The sequence below is a fragment of the Emys orbicularis genome, chromosome 2, assembly GCF_028017835.1.
Source record: "Emys orbicularis isolate rEmyOrb1 chromosome 2, rEmyOrb1.hap1, whole genome shotgun sequence".
In the NCBI taxonomy this organism is placed as follows: domain Eukaryota; kingdom Metazoa; phylum Chordata; order Testudines; family Emydidae; genus Emys; species Emys orbicularis.
The window spans coordinates 81624537-81646687 of NC_088684.1; the positions used below are offsets into that span (position 1 = coordinate 81624537).

The following is a 22151-nucleotide window of genomic DNA, read 5'->3' on the forward strand; positions in this document are numbered from 1 at the left end:
AGCCGCATTTTTTTAATCCAGGGTACCCCGCCATCATGAAGCGATGATTGCCTGGGGGGGAAGTCTCAGTGGGAGATGAATGTGAGAGAAAAAAAAAGTTTTTTGAGGGGTTTTTTTGGGTTTTTAATTTTTAAACTAACGAACAATGAATAACTATTCTAAAGGAAGGGAAAGAACTGGGATATTTCTAGCTAACTATTTCTACTTGTTTCCTTCAGTGACCGGGGAAGAGGTTCAGCACTGCCCCGAGTCCCAACTTCAGCCGAGGACGGTTGAGAAGGAACTGAGGGGGTGCAGGACGCCACCGCGAGACAACAGCTAGGCGCGTGCGTCCCAACCAGGCACTGCTACCGAAGATCTCCAATCAACGGCACCAGGGTGCACCGACAGCTGGAGTGGAGCACCCACAGGGACAGCTGGAGTGGAGCACCCACAGGGACAGAACTCGAAGAAGAACTAAAAATTAATGGTATCTTAGATATAAATGATCATGACTTCATCACATTTACAATGTGCAAGCAGAATAAAGCCCAGAACAGTAATATATCTACTTGGTACTTCAAAAGGGCCAATTTCACAAAGATCAAAACAATTGTATGGCACATCAGCTGGGAGGAACAATTTAATCAGAAAAATGTGAATGATAATTGGGAATCATTTAAGAACACCTTATTAGATCTCCCAAAAAAACAGAATCCCACAATCAAAGAAGAAGGCTGTGCTGATTAAAAAACCAGCCTCGGTTAGCAGGGAGATGATGGCAGCTGTAAAAAACAAAAAAATACTATATAACAAATGGAAGAAAGTTGAAGCAATGAATGTAAATCAGAAGTTAGAAATTGTAGAATACTGATAAGGGAAGCCAAGAGACACAAGAAATATATGACCAGCAGAGTTAAGGACAATAAGAAGGAGTTTTAAAAATATATTGGGAACAAAAAGAATCTTGACACTGGTATTAGTCCATTACTAGATGGAAATAGTACAACTATCAATAATATAATGCAGAAAAGGCAGAAGTGTTCAGTAAACATTTCTGTTCTATATCTGAGGGAAAAAAAGATGTCATAGTCTTATCATATAGTGATAACACTCTTTCCATTCCACTAGTATCTTGGAAGGATATTGAACAAATTAGACATTTTTAAAATCAGCAAATCTAAATAACTTGCATCCAAGAGTTTTAAAAGAGCTGCCTGAGGAGCTTGCTGGAATGTTAATGCTGATTTTCAATATGTCTCAGATTACTGGGGATGTTCCAGGAGACTGAAAGAAAGCTAATGTTGTGCCAGTTTTTTAAAAGGGTAAACAGGATGACCCAGATAATTATAGGCCTGTCAGCCTGACATCAATCCTAGGCAAGATAATGGAGAAGCTGATACAGGACTTGATTAATAAAGGAGGGTAATGTAATTAATGTAAATTGACATGGGTTTATGGAAAATAGGTCCAGTTAAACTAACTTAATATCTTTTTTTCTTATGAGGTTACAAGTTTGGTTAATAAAGGCCACAGTGTTGATGTAATATACTTAGATTTCTGTAGGGCTTTTGACTTGATATCATATAACATTTTTATTAAAAACTGGAACAATATAAAATTCACATGGCACACTGCAAATGGCTTAAAAATTGGCTAATTGTAAATTGGGAATTGTCATCAAGAGGATCCATTTCCAGTGGGATTGGTTCTTGGTTCTACACCACTTAACAATTTTATTAATATCCAGGAACAAAATTATTACTGATAAAGTTTGCAGATGACACAAAACCTGGGGGAATGGTAAACAACGAAAAAGATAGGTCACTGATTCAGAACAATCTGGATTGCTTGGTAAACAGGTCACAAGCAAACAATATACATTTTAATAGGGCTAAATGTAAATGTATACATCTACGAAAAAAGAATGGAGGCTATACTTACAGGATGGGAGATTCTATCCTGGGAAGCAGCGATTGAAAAAGATTTGAGGGTCATGGTGGATAGTCTGCTGAACATAATCTCCCAATGTGATGCTCTGGCCAAAAGAGCTAATGAGATATTGGAATGCATAAACAGGGGAATCTCAAGAAGCAGAGAGGTTATTTTACCTCTGTATTTGGCACTGGTGCGACTGGGCTGGAACAGTGTGTCCAGTTCAGATGCTCACAATTCAAGACGAATGTTGATAAATTGGAGAGGGTTCAGAGAAGAGCCATGAGAATGATTAAAGAATTAGAAAGCATGCCTTATAGCAATATCCTCAAGGAGCTCGATTTCTTTAGCTTTATAAAGAGAAGGTTAAGGGTGATTTGATTACAGTCTAAACGTATTTACAGGGGGAACAAATATTTAATAATGGGCTCTTCAATCTCACAGAGAAAGGTATAACACGATCCAATGGCTGGAAGTTGAAGCTAGACAAATTCAGACTGGACATGAGGCATACATTTTTAATGGAAAGAGTAGTTAACCATTGGAACAATTTACCAAAGGTTGTGGTGGATTCTCCATCTCTGACAATTTTTAAACCAAAATTGGATGCTTTTCTAAAAAGTATGTTCTAGGAATTATTTTAGGGAAGTTCTATGGCCTGTGTTATACAGAAGGTCAGACTAGATGATCATAATGGTCCCTTCTCCCCTTAGAATCTATGATGTACTATTTTAGGTGATATTACACATAACAGAGTTTCATTCCGTCCATTCAGATGAATCTTTGCAAACGTGTTATGGCACAGTTTTAAACTGTGATCCAACATATTCAAACTGAGAGTGAGTGCAGTTATTTCTAGTACAAGTTTTCCAGGATGCTCCATGAATTTTATTTACAGGAGATTGTGAACAAAAGCGTGGGGGATTTTTTATTTTTAATCTCTAGACCATTATTTGGGCAGATCTCATCTGTTATTTCAAACAGATGTATCTGGAATGTTTTATATTTCTAAATGATTTAATTTTCCATACTCGTTACTAGGATACAAAATTAGAGGCCTGAAGTTCTGTTTATTTCAAATTTTGTATGCTCCTCTCATAATAAATTCTAAAGAATTTCCATTAAAAATGTTGGGTTTTTTTTCCCACACATATTTCCCTCCTCTGCTTTTTCAACTTTTTAACTCTGCAATAGAGTTAAATACATACACATCTTTTTCATAACAGATTTAAATCAATTTCTCCCTTATAAAGGCATATTCAGTAGCATACAGTGTGATTTTACTAAATCAGCTTAATCTGATTTCACACTAGTGGCTAAATTGTTCCCCACACTTCTGTGGGCAAAGGAATGGAACCCAGTAGCTCTCTCAGTTGGGACATACAGGGAGATAAGTAGCCACTGCTTGGCATTTTTTTACCTGGTGTCACCCTAGGATCCCACAAAAGCTCTAGTGGAGCTCTGAAGGGTCCTCCTTCCACATTATTTTGGAGGTGGGACCAAAGGAGGTGGAACAGCACCAGTCTTCTGATGCATCATCCCTAGCTGACCATGCAGATATCTAAGTGGATATCCAATTGAGAGTTAATACAGCATTAACTCCTTAAGAGCTTGGCTTCTCTGTAACTGCTACTGCACAACTCCAGAGGGACTCAACCAATGGATGCATGGGACCTGAAGGAAACATACTGCCAGGGCTGGGATGGAAGACAATGGAGAACCATGGGGAGAAGCCAGCCCTCCAAGTGGACACCTCTGAAACCACAGCAAGAGGGTTCTCTTTCACTGTGAACCATCGGAATCTGCGAGATTAGGAGCCCAAACACTCAGCCCAATCCTTACTTCCTAAACTCCTCCCAGTAGAAGGGACAATCATCTGACAATCTGGAGGGTAAGCACATATTTTCCTGGCCTTTTGCCCTCCTCCTGTAGGTAAGCACAAACTGGCTTAGGGAATTCATTATTGCTTTTTCATCTCACCAGTAAGAATTTATGAATAATTTTTTCAGTGTATCTTGTATGAATTAATTTGTTTGGTGGAGGAAACGAGGATACTCAAAGGTAGAGAACACTTTCAAACTGGATTAGTATTTTATACTTTCAAGTATATTTGTGGAAAAGATGCCAAGTAAAGATACCTTCCAGAATGATCGAACAATCCAGTTGCATAGACTATATATGCAATGTGCACGTTTTGGTTTTTTAAATTTCAAAAGAATAAAGTTAACACAAAATATTAAATCAGAATAATAACTAACGCCCAATGAACGTAGACCCAGGGAGGGTAAGGAAGCCCCTTTGCAAACTCAAAACATAAAAGACCAAAAGTTATCTTCCAAACACCAGGTCAACTCTTTTTAGCATCTTTCAAAAATTTAAATACCAACCATGGAAGCTTTTTGGATTTTAAACACCTAATCCCTTCAGCAAAAGAAGAGTAGAAAAAGTAATGCTACAAAACATGTTAAATTGCAGCCATTACCTTTGTTTTCAGTTTTAAAATAATAATTACTATACCAATTAAAAGTACCGGTAATATTATTTAAAACCATATTAAAAGTTAATTGAAGCTGTTAAAAAAATGTTAAATACTGAACAATAATTAGAAGTTACATAGCACTTTACATTTTCATAGTGCTTTACAAATATTAATTAATATTATGAAGTAGGCAAAGTGTTGTGAATAGATGCTACTCCCTCCATAGTTACTGATGAAGCTAGTTTTTGTTATGATCCCAGTTTTAACCACACATACCATCACTTTAACTTTGCCCAATCAAAACCCTGTCTGTCTGAAATTTCCTAAGTATTTCGAGAGGAGGAATGAAGGGAGGAAAGGAGAAGAATTATTTAATTTTCTGCACAGGTAGCTTTAAAAACCTGTTCAGATGAGTACATCTCTGTGGAGATACTACTGTGCACATCACAAATATATGCTTTAGGAAGCGCACACCCACTGGTTATGGGCTTCCTGTAATCAGTATCTGTGCTATGCATAGCTTAAGAACTGTGACCAATAGGTGCAAGTATCCTAAAGCAAGAAGAGGAAATAACATTGGTGGTACTGATTCCCTCCTTTCCTGAAGCCATATTATCCAGAGGGATTGAATTTTAATGCCCCTCTAGCCACCATAGTCAAAATAATATGTATATGTCAAGTGATAAAGATTCTGTAGCTCACATTATGCCTGCCATAACAACCATACAACTCTATTACCTCCAACAGGTTTGTTCTATATATCTTAAGTACTCATATGGCCCCCGTTGCCACAGAATCTGAGCACTTCACAATCTTTAATGCATTTTATGCTCAACATGCCTGAGAGGTAGGGAAGTACTATTAGCCCCATTTTACAGGTGGGAAACAGAAACATTGACTAAGTGATTTGCCCAAGATCACACAAACTTCTTGTGGTGGAGCAGGGATTTGAACTCCCAAGTCCTTGGCTAATGCCCTAACCATCATTCCCCTCTTTGTAGCAGCTGTCAAAAACGTAAATGCCAACCACAAAAGTGTTGTGCATTTTAAACAACTAATCCCCTTATGAGCAGCCAAAGAAGAGCAGAAAAGGTAATGCTACAGAACAGACTAAATTGCACCCATTACTCTTGTTTTCTGTTTTTGTTCAGGTATAATAGACACAATTTTGTTAATGATGCACAAGACTCCAGATCACTTTGCCATAGTTGTATTGGCTACATAGTACCAAAGAGACTGAAAAATAATTATTATTTGCATCACTAAAACGAGAAAATGTGACTAAGAATACAAAAAGATTACAGACGAGCTAGGAATTTAATGTGTATACAGTCCCTTTTCAGAGTAGAAACACACTTTAACTGATTTGCCCAAGGTTACACAATATGTCAGTGTCACAACTAGGACTAGAACAGGGGTTCTCAAACTGGGGGTCAGGACACCTTGGGGTCATGAGGTTATTACATGGGGGGTCACGAGCTGTCAACCTCCACCCCAAACCCTGCTTTGCCTCCAACATTTATAATAGTGTTAAATATATAAAAAAGTATTTTTAATTTATAAGGGGGGGTCGCACTCAGAGCCTTGCTATGTGAAAGGGGTCACCAGTAAAAAAGTTTGAGAGCCACTGGACTAGAAACCAAATCTCCTCACTCCCAATCCCATGCCTAGTCCACTTGAAAGCAAGTGATAATAATACTTACCTTCTTCAACAGTGAGATGGGACAACTGCATTAATGGGAAGTATCACAGGGAATAGATTCAGCAAATAGTGAATGATAATGACTGGTTCTTATCAGAACAGTATTAGCATACATTTCACAAAATAGAGATGCATTCAGATAGTTCCAAGTACATCAGTGGTATTTATTCAGGCACAAAACTGTAGGATACAAATCTGTCTTTTACAAGCTTTACTAACCTGTTTGGGGCTCGCTACAGGAGCCAGATGTGCCTGAAAAGTACTCCTTCGGTCCGAGATTGGGTTCCCATGATTAATTGGTGGCAGTTCTTCATCTACCGATTTAAAATTAAGACCTCTTTGTTTATATTTTTATTTTGGGGAGAAATATGTCTACAACTTCCTAACAGTGTATTTAGCTAGCTAGGAAATAAGGCATACCTCCAAATTCTAAAGAGCAACTCAGAAAAAGCTGAAATGACAATATCTCACACACCACAAAAAAAGGATGTTTTATAGTTACTATACAGTCTATAAGCTAGGGAAACAAAATACTTTTTTTAAACCAAATATTACATAATTATTTGATAAAATATAAAGGATGGTAATAAAAAGTAGAAATATAAAGGTTTTCTCTTCTAAATTTTTACATCAAAATTAGCAGAGATTCTTTTACCTTCTTGGCTTTCAGATATAACAAAATTCAGTGTTTTAATTGTATCTTCTTGAACTGGTTGATACTCGAGGGAATAATCATCTTCATTATCTTCATCAATCTCTTCAGTAATTTTCTCAATGCTTGGTCCTGCTGGTGTAGACAAATAGAATTTGTAACAAATTTTATCAGGGTTGTCTGGCGCAAAGTATAAACTCCAATCACTTTGCTCAAAAGTCTCTAAAACCAACAGTATCAATCAGTTTTATGACTGTGATTAAACTATTAAATGTATTTGACAATAACATTAATTAAATTACAACTGGCATTTTTAGCGCAATATTTGTGATTGCAATCTTGCTAAAAAGTATTATTGTAATACTGGCAGTATGGTAGACATATGCAATAGATTATAAAATATGTTCTGTTTTAATATTGGTTTTAAAAAACTGAAGAAAATCATTGTCTACTATTTAGATCAAAAGATTAAAATGTTATTGTTGTTAAATGAATAGTAAGATCAGAATGAAAACTGAAGTTTAGTCATCCAAGTGTGATCCACATTAGACAGGGTTCCATACCACAAAAACAGTCCACATAATTTGGCAAAAATTATATGCTTTGGTCAAGAAAGTGTGAAGACTGACTTACTCATAGAATCAGAAATGAGATGAAAATGTCCTGGTAGGTTATTAAACCTATCCCCCCTGCTAAAGTAGGATTGTTCCCTACAGTGCACTTTTAGTATTTTGTCTACTCTATTTTTAAGTATAAAGATTAAGCTTTTTAGACCTAGTGACTGTTAGTGTTAGTGACTTTTCCTTCCAGCTCAGGTGATTTTTTGAGCATTGTAGGAAAGATCTGAACCTAATGCCCAACTCTAACTAGTATGGGGTAATAAAATCCTTCAGTTTTTACTATTCCCAATTCCTTTCTGGTCACGTTTAAGTTCCATGTTGGTGAAACATGCTACACTGACAGTGTTGGAGATTGAAGTCTTTTATTCACTGGAAAGATAGAGTCTCTTATGGTTGGTGGCAGTGCCAGTTTCCTCAGTAGCATAGCTACAATGGTGTGAGAGGTGCTGTCATAGCAAGGCCCATAAGGTTATGGGGGCCCAACCAGCAGAAGCTGCTCTACCTTAGGGATCGCTGTACTTACACCATAGTCTACCTACAGGCTGACTTGGCAGCTGCCAACCAGCTGGGGCTCCAAGGAGCAGGAAGCAGCCCCTAGCTGGGCTTCCGAGAAAAATGCTCCCAGGGGCTCTGAGGACCAGGAAGCGGCACCCAGGCAGGCTGTCAGAGAAGCACTCCTGCCCTCTCCACAGCCACTTCCTGCTCCCAGCATGGTACGATCATGGCTGTGGTTCAGGCACCGAGCAGCTTGGAGCTGCTAATGGAGGTACCACGAATGCTGCTGGGCCTTCACGTTAGCGTCCCAATGCACATGCCACTCCGAAGCCAGCCCCCATGGGCCCTGCTGCTTGGCAGTCCGCAGCCCCTGCCCTAGTTGCTGCCTTGGGTTTGCACTATGGTCACCAGTGAGAAGCTCATCTGGAAAGTTGTGTAGGGAGGACTGGTGGTTCAGGGAACCAGACAGGGAGTATGATCTGGAAGAGGCAGAGGGTATTTGGGGGTGTGGGCTGGTGGTGTGAAGTGCAGGAGGCCAGGCAGAAGATGCATGCTGGGATAACCTGTGGGAGTGGAGTGTTGGGAGGCGAGTTGGGGGTACATGGTGCAAGTATGAAGAGCCAGGCAGAGGCTGGGATGGGCTTGGGGTGCAGGGGGCCAGGCTGGGGGCTCTGGGGGTCAGAAAGGGGATATAGAATAGGAGCCAGGCTGGTGGTGTCCAGGTCCCATTGTGGTTGAGCTGAGTGGCTCCAGGGGCACGGATTGGAAGCAGCCCCTGATTAGAATTAATCTCTTAACTCTGTTAGAATGTGTTTCTCCTAACTAAGCTATTTTCACTGGTGTTAGGTTTTATAACATGGTAACCTGTTGAGAAGAAAATTGACTGAGCCAACTAACGTTTTTTAAAAAGCCAAAAAAATGTTGTCATATGAGAGTAAGTAATGACCAGAGGTTGTTGCCAACACTCTTGGAGTCATTAAAGCCTTAATATCTCATTATTTATTTCTACATTATTTATTCCTACATTATTTGGAGTCATTAAAGCCTTAATATCTCATTATTTATTCCTACATTATTTATTCCTACAGACATCCAGTTGCCTTTTTAGTTCTTACACCCAAATATTCAAAAATTTCACTTTTCAGTTTATTGTGGGCTACTGAAAATTAATACTAGATTTTTAATGAAAAAAAAGAGTGGAACTATATACAATTAGGAACAATGAAGCACAGAAGAGAACTCCTATTGCAGTTGCAGACATAAGACGCAGATGCAAGAGGACAGGCGCTCCGACCAACCGTCACGGGCAGTAAGAAGGAATGGAGGGCACAGGGCCGGTAGCGCCTCATGTACCGGCGTGACGTGGGACTCGAGAGCATCAGAGCCAGCCCTATGGATATCACTATGGCAAAAAATTCCAACAATGGGTGCACGTGGACGCGCACACATCTAGAATGGAATCGACATGAGCAAGCGCTCGAAGAAGAATCTTACTTTAAAATTAAAACAAGAGTAAACCGAAAACACCACATATTTTCTACATTACCTGCATCAGATGACTGAGATTTTTCTATCAGAACTTCTCGTATCTTCTCCACCCAGAGGTAAAGGATGCTTTCACCAAGATTCTTCCTGGAAGTTATACAAAATTCACAGTAAGTAAAAGGGCCTTTTCGGAGGCTTCACTTGGGAAATTATTTACATTCAATAAATAATATGAACAAATTTTAGAAGTACATTGTAGAAACATTATAGATTGAAATGCTGAAGGATTTAGACATGCATGTGGGAGTAGAGTTCTTTTCTGAGTGGTGGTTTACAGTTTGAAATTCTTGATCACTTCCATTACAAGGTGCTGCAACTTAGGCTTTCTTCAGCTCCAAGGGTACCACTCAGATTTCCCTTAGCATCCTAGGGATTTATGTACGTTCATGACTCCCATTACCACATTGTACATGAAGCCTCTTTAAATGTCTCAAAATATTGTGCAATTCTATAGTATAAAACCTCAGTAGAATATTGTCCCTACTCAGAAGGTGATGGTCCTATTTTTGACTCCCATGTTTTTTCCTAAGCCTCATGATCTTCAAGGTAAAGCAAGATTGCACAGATTGCAATCTATAAGAACACTCAGACCCTGATCCTGCAAACGCTTTGAACATGCTTAACTTTAAATCAGTAGTTCATATCGACTCCAATGGAATTATTCATGTGCTTACAGTTAAGTCTGTGCATAAGTGTCTGCAGGATTGGACAGTTAATAGTTACTACACCTCTACCTCGATATAACGCTGTCCTCGGGAGCCAAAAAATCTTACCGTATTATAGGTGAAACCGCGTTATATTGAACTTGCTTTGATCCACCGGAGTGCGCAGCCCCCCTCCTCCCCCCCGGAGCGCTGCTTTACCACGTTGTATCCGAATTCGTGTTATATCGGGTTGCGTTATATCGAGGTAGTGGTGTATTTGGAAAGAACAAAACCTTTCCCAACTCTTTACAGACTAAGGGGAGAAATCCCAGGGAAAAGCCCTTCAACATAAACTTTTATTAAAATGGATCATTGACGGTGTACCTGTACTGGATGGGTTGAAATTAAATTCTAGGAGATTTATTATTATAATCAGCTACTACTTCTATGAAAAATCTCTACATTCTTGAAATAAGGCTGCCCTGTACTTGAGACTTGGAGTTCAATTCCTACTTTAATGAAATATTACTCTCAATTCTAGAGCTAGATCAGATTCTTGGTTTCTGAAGCTAATCCTTTAATATCTGTTTTAACTAAGCACTCCTCAACCCACCTCCTGGACTGTGATACTTCTAGGTAATCTCCTATAGTGTGGATCTGCAGAGGCAATTCAGGATGAAGAAAGAAAGATTACCCATCAGTAAATGGAGTTCCGGCTGTACTGCTTCTGCAGATCCACAGTGATGATTCTTCCTTACTCTATTTTTGAAGGCCTTCGGTGAATATTTGAAGGTAGAGAAGAACTGAGAACTGCTATAAAGACTGCATTTAGCGTTTCCTGGTTCTTGCACTTTCAGATCTTAGACAGACACAAATAGCTTCAAACAACTTTATAACTATCAATGGTTCCATTGCTCACAAGACATGGCACAAAACTTCTATGATGTGGATCTGCAGAGGCAATAAATTCGGAAAATTCCAATTATTGGTTATGAATCGTGTTACTTGTTTTATTTACAGGTGAACAGACTTGCTGACAGTACAGTTATTCTTTCATAAGCAATAAAGGAGAACATGACATATGTACAAAAAAGTAGATTGAATGCTGCAGCAAACAAATACTATTATAAAAAGTTAAATCAATTATTTGTTTTTAATTATTTTGTAATAGTTGATCCATCTTTCCTCCAAACAATTCAGGAGATCCAACACATGGAATAAGTCCCTCAATTTCTCTCAGTTTTTTCTTGTGAGTCACAATTCTATAGTGTAAATTTATTTTTATAATCATGTTGATTAAATATGGAGTTATTTCAAGGAGTCATACCTTAAATGCTTTTTATTATATATGAAAATATCCTAATTTATTAAGATTATACAAAGTCAGACACAGAAATCAAGAAAGTGTATTGATAAGGGTGAAACTTACTTCCAATAATGAAAGTTAAATAATCAATTAGAAATAAGTTTATAAATGTACCTCAGTGTCTCTGGGTGTTACAGACATGGTACTGCATGTTTACCTTTACCTGTATATATTCTTCCTTTTCCTTCACATAATCATATTTTTCCTTGAAGTAGTTAAACTAATAACATGTAAAATTGTACTTGTAATTTACACAGAAAGGAAAATACTTATTAGGAACACGTTTGTATTTTGCACAGAATTCAAAATCTATTACAAGCTGAAACCGCATGTAGTAGAAAATGAAAATTTAGAACACTGTCAAAAAAATTTCCAATTATGATTTTTTTAAAAGATGCTTAAAATTCATGTTTGCCAGGGTCACAAGACCAAAATGCATCAAATGTGCAAGCTCAGGCTTCACTTTCAATAACTTTTTTCAAGCTACTGCCACCTTCAAGCTACCCCACCTTCTTTGGGGGGAGGGATAGCTCAGTGGTTTGAGCATTGGCCTGCTAAACCCAGGGTTGTGAGTTCAATCCTTGAGGGGGCCACTTAGGGATCTGGGGCAAAATCAGTACTTGGTCCTGCTAGAGAAGGCAGAGGGCTGGACTCGATGACCTTTCAAGGTCCCTTCCAGTTCTAGGAGATGGGATATCTCCATTAATTAATTAATTCTGGAATAATAATGCATAAGTAGAATTCTGTGGCAGAAAAATAGGTTTAAAAATGTAAACTTTCAGTAAATCTGTATATTACTACTGAACATAATCAAAATATTTAGGCACTAATATTATTAAGAAAAGACTCAAACAAAGAATCAGGAAAGTATAGACTTGTAACTGTGACCTCAGAATCCAGACATACTCTAGAATGAGTTAAGTACCCTATTTCATGCTCCTTTCTGACTAGTATGTATACCAGTACCATTTTTTAATACTTGCAATTTATTACATTCTGTATAATGAAGAGCAAGAATTTTAACTATAGAGTCATGAATAATTTTGTTCAGCAGCTCTATTCATTATATTCATTATATTTAATGTTTCCCACTTCATAGCAGATTTCATATTACTGAACACTCATTAGGAAATGTTTTGGAATGGATGAGATCAGACAAATCTCATGCAGTGTCACCGATGAGTCCAGGGAACTCCCTGAGGACTTCTGGAATATTAGACACACCTTAAACCCTGCCTATATCTATGCTACTCCCATTCTGGTTGTTCCTGTTCCCAGCCTATGATTTTCTTAGCATTTGTACCAAAGATGTTAAATTAAACTGTTCATTTAACACAGTAGTTCCCAAATTTTAACAACCTGCAAACCCCTTTCACTAAAATGTTAAATCTCACAAACCCCCTCCTAAAAATGAATATTTCCAGGAATTTTCTCCCTTACCCGAGCATAAATTATAACAGCAGTGATCTTGGAAATATAAAATTTGTTTTTATGACATGCTTATTACACACTATTTATTATTATTCATAATTACAGTATTAATTTTATTACATTATGAAAATGGCAACACTCTTCCAAGATCTCACTTTTGTAGCTTGTATCACTTTGATTAAGCCTGTTATAAGACAAGACTCCTATGTTTCACCAAGGAGTATCAGATATGAAACAGCATGAAAGATGTAACCAACTCAAATAAAGTGTTCCTACACAAGCATTCGGGTCTTGAGTAGTCCAGGCAAACAACGCACATTACAACAAAGCTTAAACTTGTTCTTCATAATAATTTAAAAAAAAAAAAAAAAACACTAGCAGACTATTTAATTTTAAAAACAGAAAAAAATATCCATCTTCCTTTCCATTTCTTATAAGGAGTCTTGAAGTTTAAATCTCCTCAGTGTGATGGATGCGCTTGCTTTGATCTGCATAGCTCTTAGAAGTCCCCAGGACTCTGGGCTGCCCTAGGAACGGCTCTGTCCGCCATTAGGGAATTTTTTCCCGAGAACCTCCTGTAACATTTAGTGAACCCCCAGGGGTTCACAAACCCCAGTTTGGGAACTACTGATTTAACAGAAGTCTGATACTGAGGGTACGTCTTCACTTACATCCGGGTCCGGATGTAAGCAATCGGTTTTCTGAGTTCGATTTATCGCGTCTGGTTAAGACGCGATAAATCGATCCCGGATCGATCCCGGAAGTGCCCCGGATCGATCCCGGAAGTGCTCGCCTTCGACGCTGGTACTCCAGCTCGGCGAGCGGAGTACGCAGCATCGACGGGGGAGCCTTCCTGCCGCGTCTGGACCGCGGTAACTTCGGACTAAGGTACTTCGAATTCAGCTACGTTATTAACGTAGCTGAATTTGCGTACCTTAGTCCGAAGTGGGGGGGTTAGTGTAGACCAGGCCTGAGAGTCTCTAGGAAAGGAATAAGTATCTACACTTGTTGAATGTGTAACTTTTAATATATTAAGGGACCCAGCGTTCTGTTTGTGGTTTGTAATTCTTCAATCTAAAACCAACATTATGCATATCTGTATTGTCAATGACTAAAACTTTTTAATGAGATAGGAAAAAGCACTTAAACTGCAATGTTCATGGGCAGGATAGCATAGGGACCAGTTTAAGAAAAGGTACACGTACACTTACGGCAGTGTGCAAAGGAGACACTGCACCCCAGCTAGCACAGGTATAAACAACAGTGTAGATGGCAAGGCATGGCTTAGGTGAGTAGAGTGCCTCACGCCCCTGAAATCCCAGGGATGCTCTTACACGCCCAAGCAGCATTTCCGTCTACACAGATATTTTTAGCAGTGTGCTCTCCTACTGCCCCCTCCCCACCGGAGCCTTTCCCTGGCACTGCTTCCTGGCTGCCAGAGCCTTTCATTGCCGCACATAGTTACACACCGCAGTGACAAGTGTGGACGCTGCTTGCCTTCCACTGCAGCGCGTAGGTACATGTGTAGAGCCTGTACTCTACATATTGCTATACCTGTAGACATAGTCAAATACAGAGCCTTTCACCTCTAGATCTCTGATTGAATCAGACACAGGTTGGCAGTGACCAAAAGTCAGACAGATCACTTAAAATAATTAGTGAAAGATTTGAGAATAATATAAGTTATTTATGTTTAACAGAAGATTATCCAAGGTTTGGATAAGTCAGAGCTCAGAGCCCTCCAGAAATAAGTAAGTGCTGTAGAGCTATGGTAGTCAATCCTCCTGCCACCAACTTAAAACTGAACCAGGGCAGGCCCAGCATGTTAGAGACCACCACTGCTTTTAATACAGACTGCCGAATAAGCTAGAAGGACAGATTTGTTGCTGCAATCAGTTTCTCCTAAGCAAAACAAAGAGGGGGGTGGAAATGTCAAGTAGCCAGTTACATTTCCCACATTCCCAGCCTGGGGATAGTTCTAACTTGCACCAGCTAACTATCATCCACAAGGGTCCATGCACCAGCTAGGAACAGTCAGAGTATATCACACTCTGGCCACTGCACCCCAAACCCTGATATGGCCCCTGTTCCAAATGCTGTGGGTCAAAAGGTGCAGAAGCCAGCTACTGTGTATCTACACATGCTGGAGACTCCCCCATGCCAAGCATCACCCTGGCTGGGGAATCTCTGTTCCATCTGCACTGCTGGGGAATGTATGGCCATTAAAGGTCCCTATAGCACTTTTCATAGGAATAGAGCTGTTAACCCACATGCTCTGTTCAAATTTTAACTTTGGTAATTACATTCTGCCTGCCTAGATTCTCCAGGGCTTAGTTAGATAAGGTATCTGCTTCCAGTCCCAAACTAACTACGGTGTTGTTTCGTGCCATTTAAAAGCTACCATAGTCCCCACCAAAGGTGTTTGTATTTCAGTACTCAATGACATGACTTCTGTGCTTAATGTGTATTTCACTTTTGTTAGGTTCATATCACGCTTTAGGATCTGATTGGATAAATAAACTATATAAAACTGTTTCTATTATCCCATGCTAACACCAATAAAACCCGCAAAAACACAGTCTGAGCATTTCTAAATATTTAGTTATTTATTCTCACACATTATGAGAAGTTCTGTTATCTGCACATTACGTTAACAAGCCTCTTCTAGCTACTGAGTGGCTTTATAGTTCATATTTTCTAAAGCTACTTTTATTTAAAATTCACTTTTTCTTTAGCTGAAACATTTGCTTTTAATAAAAACTGGTTTTCTGCCTGCGTTCAAAGGTCTGAGTAGGTATTTTCAGATCCTGCAGTTTAATATATGGATATAGATTGGACATAAGGAATTTGACTTCCTGGGACCAAACGCTAAAAGTAACCTAACATATATTAGAAGTCAAAATAAAGAATTCTATATCAATGGTACAAAGGGTTTAAAGAATATAATTATAATACAAATTATCCATCAAGATTAATGCTTGTAACTTTATATAATGCCCTGTTCTCAACATAATTTAAGATACGTACAAAATGTACAGTAAGTATCTATTATATTAGACTGTTTTATTTATGCACAAGTCTTACTTCATTTCAGCTGTTGCAGCAATCACCTCAGTCCTTCCGATTCATGCATCTAGTACTCCTGGGGGGAATTTTGCGTCACTGCGTGTGTGCAGAATTCATGGCCCCCACAGATTTCTTTGCTTACCCGCAGAAAAATGACTTCTGACGGTGAAGCAAAGGGAAGTCGCAAGAGTGGTCATGCACCCACTCCCTGGCAGTGCAGACAGGTCAGTTTGGGCACCCAGAGCAGCCGGTAGAGACATAAATCACTGCCTGGGAGGCGTGAGGGTTGGGTAGTCGTGTGTGTGAGAGAGAGAGAGAGAGAGAGACACGGTCCCTCTCGCTCGCTATTGCAGCACGCTCGCTGTGGAGGGGCAGGACTTCGGGGTATTTCTGAAGAAGTAGGCGTGGTGCAGGCTCTGTTCCTTCAGGCAGAGGAGAATGTGGCAGCCTGCCTGCTTAGTGAATTATTCCCATTGTTCTTAAAGTGAATTCCCCCAGAAGTATAAAACAGGTGTAAAAATTTTAAGGGTCCTTTACATTGCCAGAGTGGTGTAAAGGAGCCTTATTGTAAAGGACAGTATGACCTTATAAATGCTTATGGTGCTTTAGTGATTAGATCTGGTCGAAATTTTTGGACTGAAAAAAATTCCTATCAGAATGTGCTCCATGAATTGTTTGCTACTGACCTTTTTGGAGATGGTCAGTAGCCAGTATAAATTGTGAGTTTGTGTCCCCAGCTCTCCCTTGCTCTTCAGTTACCTATGATGTAACACTGAGCATATGGCTGCATATATTTGTTGACTAATAATTAGAAGTAAAGGGTCAATACTATCTATATTACTATTAGACAGAGGGGGGTTGGAGATTTCCTCCAATGTTCCCCACTCCCATTCTCCATCCATTGTATTGTAGTTTAAATAAATTACCAAAATAATTGAAACTAGACAGATTATATTGCTTTTTTTTGACAAAAAAATACAGAATTTTGAAGAATTTTAAAATATTGTGCGCATAATTTTTAATTTTTTGGCACAGAATTCCCCCAGGAGTAATTTAGTTAACATGATAGGTTTAGCGAGATGTGCAACTAAAAATACAATAAGTAATTTTTAGAATTTTCCATCTTCTGCCACTTACACATAGATTTCTTCCAGGCTATTTGTTAGTTCGATATAATCCTGTCCTCGAAGCCAAGGGGCACTAGAATGACAAAAAAAAAAAAAATACAATGAAGTTAGTGCCTACAAACTGTGAGTTTTGGTGTCTTTGTTTAGCTTGAAAAATGACTGATTTAAAAAAATTACACTCAAAAGTAAAACCTTTAAGACAAAATATTGTCAACTGTTCCCACTGATAAAGATTTTCGTTTTCTAACATCTCAGGGTAAGCAGTCTTCCAAGATATTCTACTGCTCCCCTCGAACACCCTACTTTGGGATTACCCCATCACTCCATTTGAAGAAGGCTCAACACACTTGCCATTAGCATGGTTCCAGAGTTGCTCTGAGCATAACGTAAGCTCTCTCCACTGCCTCCCCAACAGCTGTGCACGCTGCTGCTTTTGTTCTCTCTGTCCCTGCTGCCATCCTGGCCTAACACACTTGCCCAGTGATCCTTTAACCCTGTAGTGCTAACATTTCAATCCCAAATTAAACTGTAAATTTTACAAAAGTTTGTTAACATCTCTAATTCCCAGGATGTATATTCAATTCAACCAGAAAGCTACCTTAAACTTCTACAAGCAGCTGCAATAATAATAATTTGAAAAAAAAATGCAGTAAATGTTTAAAATAAAAATCTGTTGACAAAGAGACATCACTTACTTCAGTTGATAAATAGGTGGGGCTGAAGCTGGATATTCAGAAGGCAGAATCACCTAAAAAGAATGTTAAATATAAATATTCATCAAGTTGGACCTCCAAAACTAGCTAAATTAAAAATGGACCATGACAGAACCAATTAGAGTATTTGGGTGGTAAGCAGTGCTATAAAAAAGAAGAAATAGGTTGCTCCATTATTATGTGATGATACAGAGGCTGTATTTCTATCGTGAGTGTATAATTCAGGCTTTTGCCCATCTGCGATACAAACAAAGTGTCATATGGTCTACTCTCTGTGCACAGATAAAGTGGCATACGATATATCCTTTACTATAAAGAAAAAAGGTTAGAAGAAATGTAACTGTTTAGGTGGCTATTTGATTTATTAAGAAATATACATAGATACTTCAGCCCTCTCTACACTAAACAAAGAAGTATTGCAACAAACTATTGTTTGGAGTTCTCTTGGCTTGTAATACTGTACAAAGCCATATAGGACAGATATCCTAAACATTTTACAAACACTGATTGCAACACCTAGTAGAAAAATCTTTCAGTCAGGTCAGGCTGAACTGTAATGCAGTCTAAAATGGTTTCTTTCTAATTCTGGAATAAAGCAATAAGAGAACCAGCTGCACCAATTCAGCCTGTCCTTCTATGCAAAATACAGTATATAAATAGATAAATAGTGAAAGGACTATCTGGGAAAGACACTTAATTAAAATATTTAAGGGTGTGGAATAAGCAAAAATAATTACTGAAAAAGTTAGCAGATAGTGATATTTTAAAGAGACAATAACTGAACAGATTGTGAAAAGCCTTTATCCTACGACTGGATCCATAGAAACAGACCCTTGAGCCTATATGGAGCCCCATTAAAAAAGGCACAAAGATCCACCCTGCATGATTCCGATAGCAGAATCAGGGCCAAACTCTGTACCAACACCATACCTGCAAACAGAGAGTCCATTTTGGCTGCTCCAAACAATCACCAATCTTAATGCAAAATATCCTTTCATCTTCATCAACAACACACCAGTCATCACCATATATAGATGAGAGAGCGTCAATTTCATCAATCTACAAAAAAAGAATGTTAAAAGACAAAAAAACCAACCCTCTAAGGTGCTGAGCACTCTTGATTCCCAATCACCAGAATCGTGCCCCTATCTGTACATGAAATGAAAGTTGTCAAACACATAACTTTCTGCACTGATATGATTTTTGCATCTTTTCAGTGTTACACATCAAACATTTTAAATGGACACCATCAACTTGAAAAATCACATCTGAAAATGTCATACTATAGGTTTCCATCTGCATGGAGCCCAGTTAAAGTCAATGGAGCTGGCTCTATGCAGTCACTGGAGTCTGCAAAGAACTCATTGCAGGATTGGGGCCCATGTGAACACATTACTCTGAATTTACCAATTATATTGACAGGACAAATGGTTCTTTAAAAATGATACAGCGGACAAAACATTTATATTAGATCAGGGGTCTCAAACACGCAGCCCGCAGGCCGCATGTTATTTCTTGCAGCCCGCCAAGCTCCCCTCCCCCGCATTCCCCCTGTGCCCTCCCAGCACGCCGCGTCCCCGCTCCCCCGCCTACCTCCCAGCATTTCCCGCTGCCAAACAGCTTTAACAGAAGTAATTCTAAAAGTAAGTGCGTGTTTTGTCCTTTGAGGGAGGTGCATTACTGAGTGTTTATATTTTATTAAAACCCCTCAGAAATGACTTCGGCATCCAAAAAAAGAACACTCATGGAAGAAAAAGAGTTTTCCAAGACAAATGGGAGAATTTATATTTTTTCACAGAGGTAAAAGATAAAATTCAATGTCTTATTTGTCAGCAAATGATTGCTGTTCCCAAGGAGTATAACGTGCGTTGGCACTACGACACGATGCACCATGAAAAATATGATGCATTCACCGGAAAAATCTGAGAGGAAAAATTTAAAGCAGCATTTGCCAAGCAAAGAAATTTCTTTTTGGAGATTAACAAGTCTAGCAAAGATTCAGTAAGAGCAAGTTTTGTGATAAGCAAAATGATAGCTAAATCATCATGACCTTTTACGGAAGGCCTATTCGTAAAAGAATGTCTTGTGAAGGCCAGTGAAATTTGATGTCCTGATAGGAAGAAAGTTTTTGAAGATATAAGCTTGTCTGCCAATACAGTGTCTGCAGGATAACGGATTTAGCAGATAATGTGCAAAAACAATTGATTCAAATGGCAAAAGACTTTGAAGCATTTTCAAGTGCAGTTGATGAGAGTACAGATGTATCAGATACCGCACAATGTGCGGTGTTCATTAGAGGTGTGGATTGCAATTTGAATATAACTGAAGAATTGCTAGACTTAATGCCACTGAAGGGTACCACAACGGGATGTGACATATTTCAAGGACTGCAAGAGTGCATTGAAAAAGCTGCGCTGCCACGGAACAAACTCGTATCTTTGGCTACGGATGGTGCACCATCAATGTGCTCTGAAAACGTTGGTGTGGCTGGATTATTGAAGACCAAACTGAACAGCCTCAATATATCAGGAATTAGCTTCACCATTGCATTTTGCACCAAGAAGCCCTGTGTTGTAAAAGTCTACAAATGAAGGAAGTTATGGATGTAGTTGTTAAAACTGTTAATGTTATACATGCACGAGGGCTGAATCACCGACAGTTCACTTCTTTTCTAGCAAGTATGGACAGCGAATATGGGGAACTTCTGTATCACACTCAAGTTAGATGTCTGAGTCGTGGAAATGTTTTGAAGCTTTTTTTTTTTTGCACTTAGAGAGGAGATTGATTCCTTCATGAAAATGAAAAACAAGGAGATTCCACAGCTTCCTGATTCCACTGTTATCTGCAACCTTGCTTTTCTAACAGATATAACTGATCACCTGAATGCACTGAACTTGAAGCTTCAGGGTAGAAAACAGGTGATAACACAGATGTATGACAGTGTTAAGTCATTCAAAGTCAAGCTTGCTTTGTGGGGGGGAAAACAGCTTACTGCTGGCAATTTGGTCCATTTCTCTACTCTGAATTCCTTAGGAAAAGTTGAACCCAAATCCTTGAAAGAATATGCAGATATCATTTCTAACTTACACAAACAGTTTGATGTGTGGTTTAAAGAAGATTTCAAGGCACTTGAACACCATTTGCTATGGAAATTGACAATGTTGCAGAGGAAATGCAGATGGAGTTAGTGGAGCTTCAGTGTGATACCATTTTGAAGCAGAAGTATACAGATGTTGGAATTCCAGAATTCTACCGTTTTCTTTCACAAGAAAGATTTCCCATGTTATTCTCTGCTTCCGCAAGGGTAATGGCAATGTTTGGAAGTACATATATATGTGAACAGTTTTTCTCTTCCATGAAGATTAACAAATCTGTGTTAAGGTCAAGGCTCACTGATGAACATTTGAAAGCAACACTGAGATTGGTTTCATCTCAGGATATCAAACCTAATATTGATGCTCTGGTTGATGCAAAACACAGCCAGCTAAGTGGCCAAAAATGAAATGACTGTCAAAATTAGAACTGACTTTTTGCATTACAGTTTTAAAAAAGTTAATACACTGACTTTTAATAGCATACTATATAACTCTTCATTTTTTTCATTTTTGACAATACTTTTGTATCATTGTATGAAAAGGTTTCAGTGATGTGGCCCTCGGGCCAACATACTAGTCCTCATGTGATCCTCGTGTTGATTTGAGATCCCTGGATTAGATGCTGGTGTCTTGGGAAATAGTAACAGTTCGACGGCTTAATTTAATGACTTTTCTGCTTTTAAACTCTCAACAACAAAACTTCCTTTATTGTAGCTTTATGCATTTGATTTCCCTGATTGTACATATTTTTAACGGACAAAAACAAAGGTGGTGCCTACTACAGTAGTGTGTTTGGTAAATTTCCCATTGCCCCACCTGTGGTAACAAATCGTGCCATTCCTAGCATAGATGAGGCTCCTGCAGCCACTGGCGTTTTTAATACACAGTGGCTCTACATAGCATAGGATTGAACACACAGACATGCAAAGGTGAAACTGCACCAGTGGTAACAGCCATGCTGGGAAACGTTCCAGTGGTTCTCAAGCTTTCTGAATTGGGAACCCCTTTCACACAGCAAGACTCTGAGTACAACCCGCCCTTATACAGCTCACGACCCCCCAGGTAATAACCTTGTGACCCCCCTGAGGGGTTGCAACCCCCAGTTTGAGAACCCTGCTTAAGACAAAGCTTAGTGGAGCCAAGGACCTGGACCCAGCACCCCTGGAGCAGGCTGCCAGGCCTTACAACAATACACATGATAACAATGTGAATAGGGACTGGCCAGGCCCCCGGTCCCATATAACTGCGTGGGTGGGGCGCAGGGGGAAGAGGCTGGCGATGGAGGGGCAGGGCCAGGCCTCT

At 39.1% G+C, this 22151-nt stretch overlaps 1 protein-coding gene across 3 annotated transcripts in view; it reads right to left on the bottom strand.

Moving 5' to 3' along the window:
- Window positions 1-22151, bottom strand: part of IMPACT (impact RWD domain protein) — a 45542-nt gene that overhangs the window by 23100 nt on the left and 291 nt on the right. For 2 of the 3 annotated variants that reach the window (XM_065398542.1, XM_065398539.1), the window contains exons 2-7: window positions 18685-18813; window positions 17737-17789; window positions 17052-17114; window positions 9409-9494; window positions 6751-6882; window positions 6315-6409 (exon numbers count right to left, since the gene is read on the bottom strand). In XM_065398542.1, coding sequence (XP_065254614.1) covers window positions 6315-6409; window positions 6751-6882; window positions 9409-9494; window positions 17052-17114; window positions 17737-17789; window positions 18685-18813 — 558 coding nt within the window. The remainder of the gene's footprint in view (window positions 1-6314; window positions 6410-6750; window positions 6883-9408; window positions 9495-17051; window positions 17115-17736; window positions 17790-18684; window positions 18814-22151) is intronic. The other variant, XM_065398540.1, reaches the window with a different exon arrangement.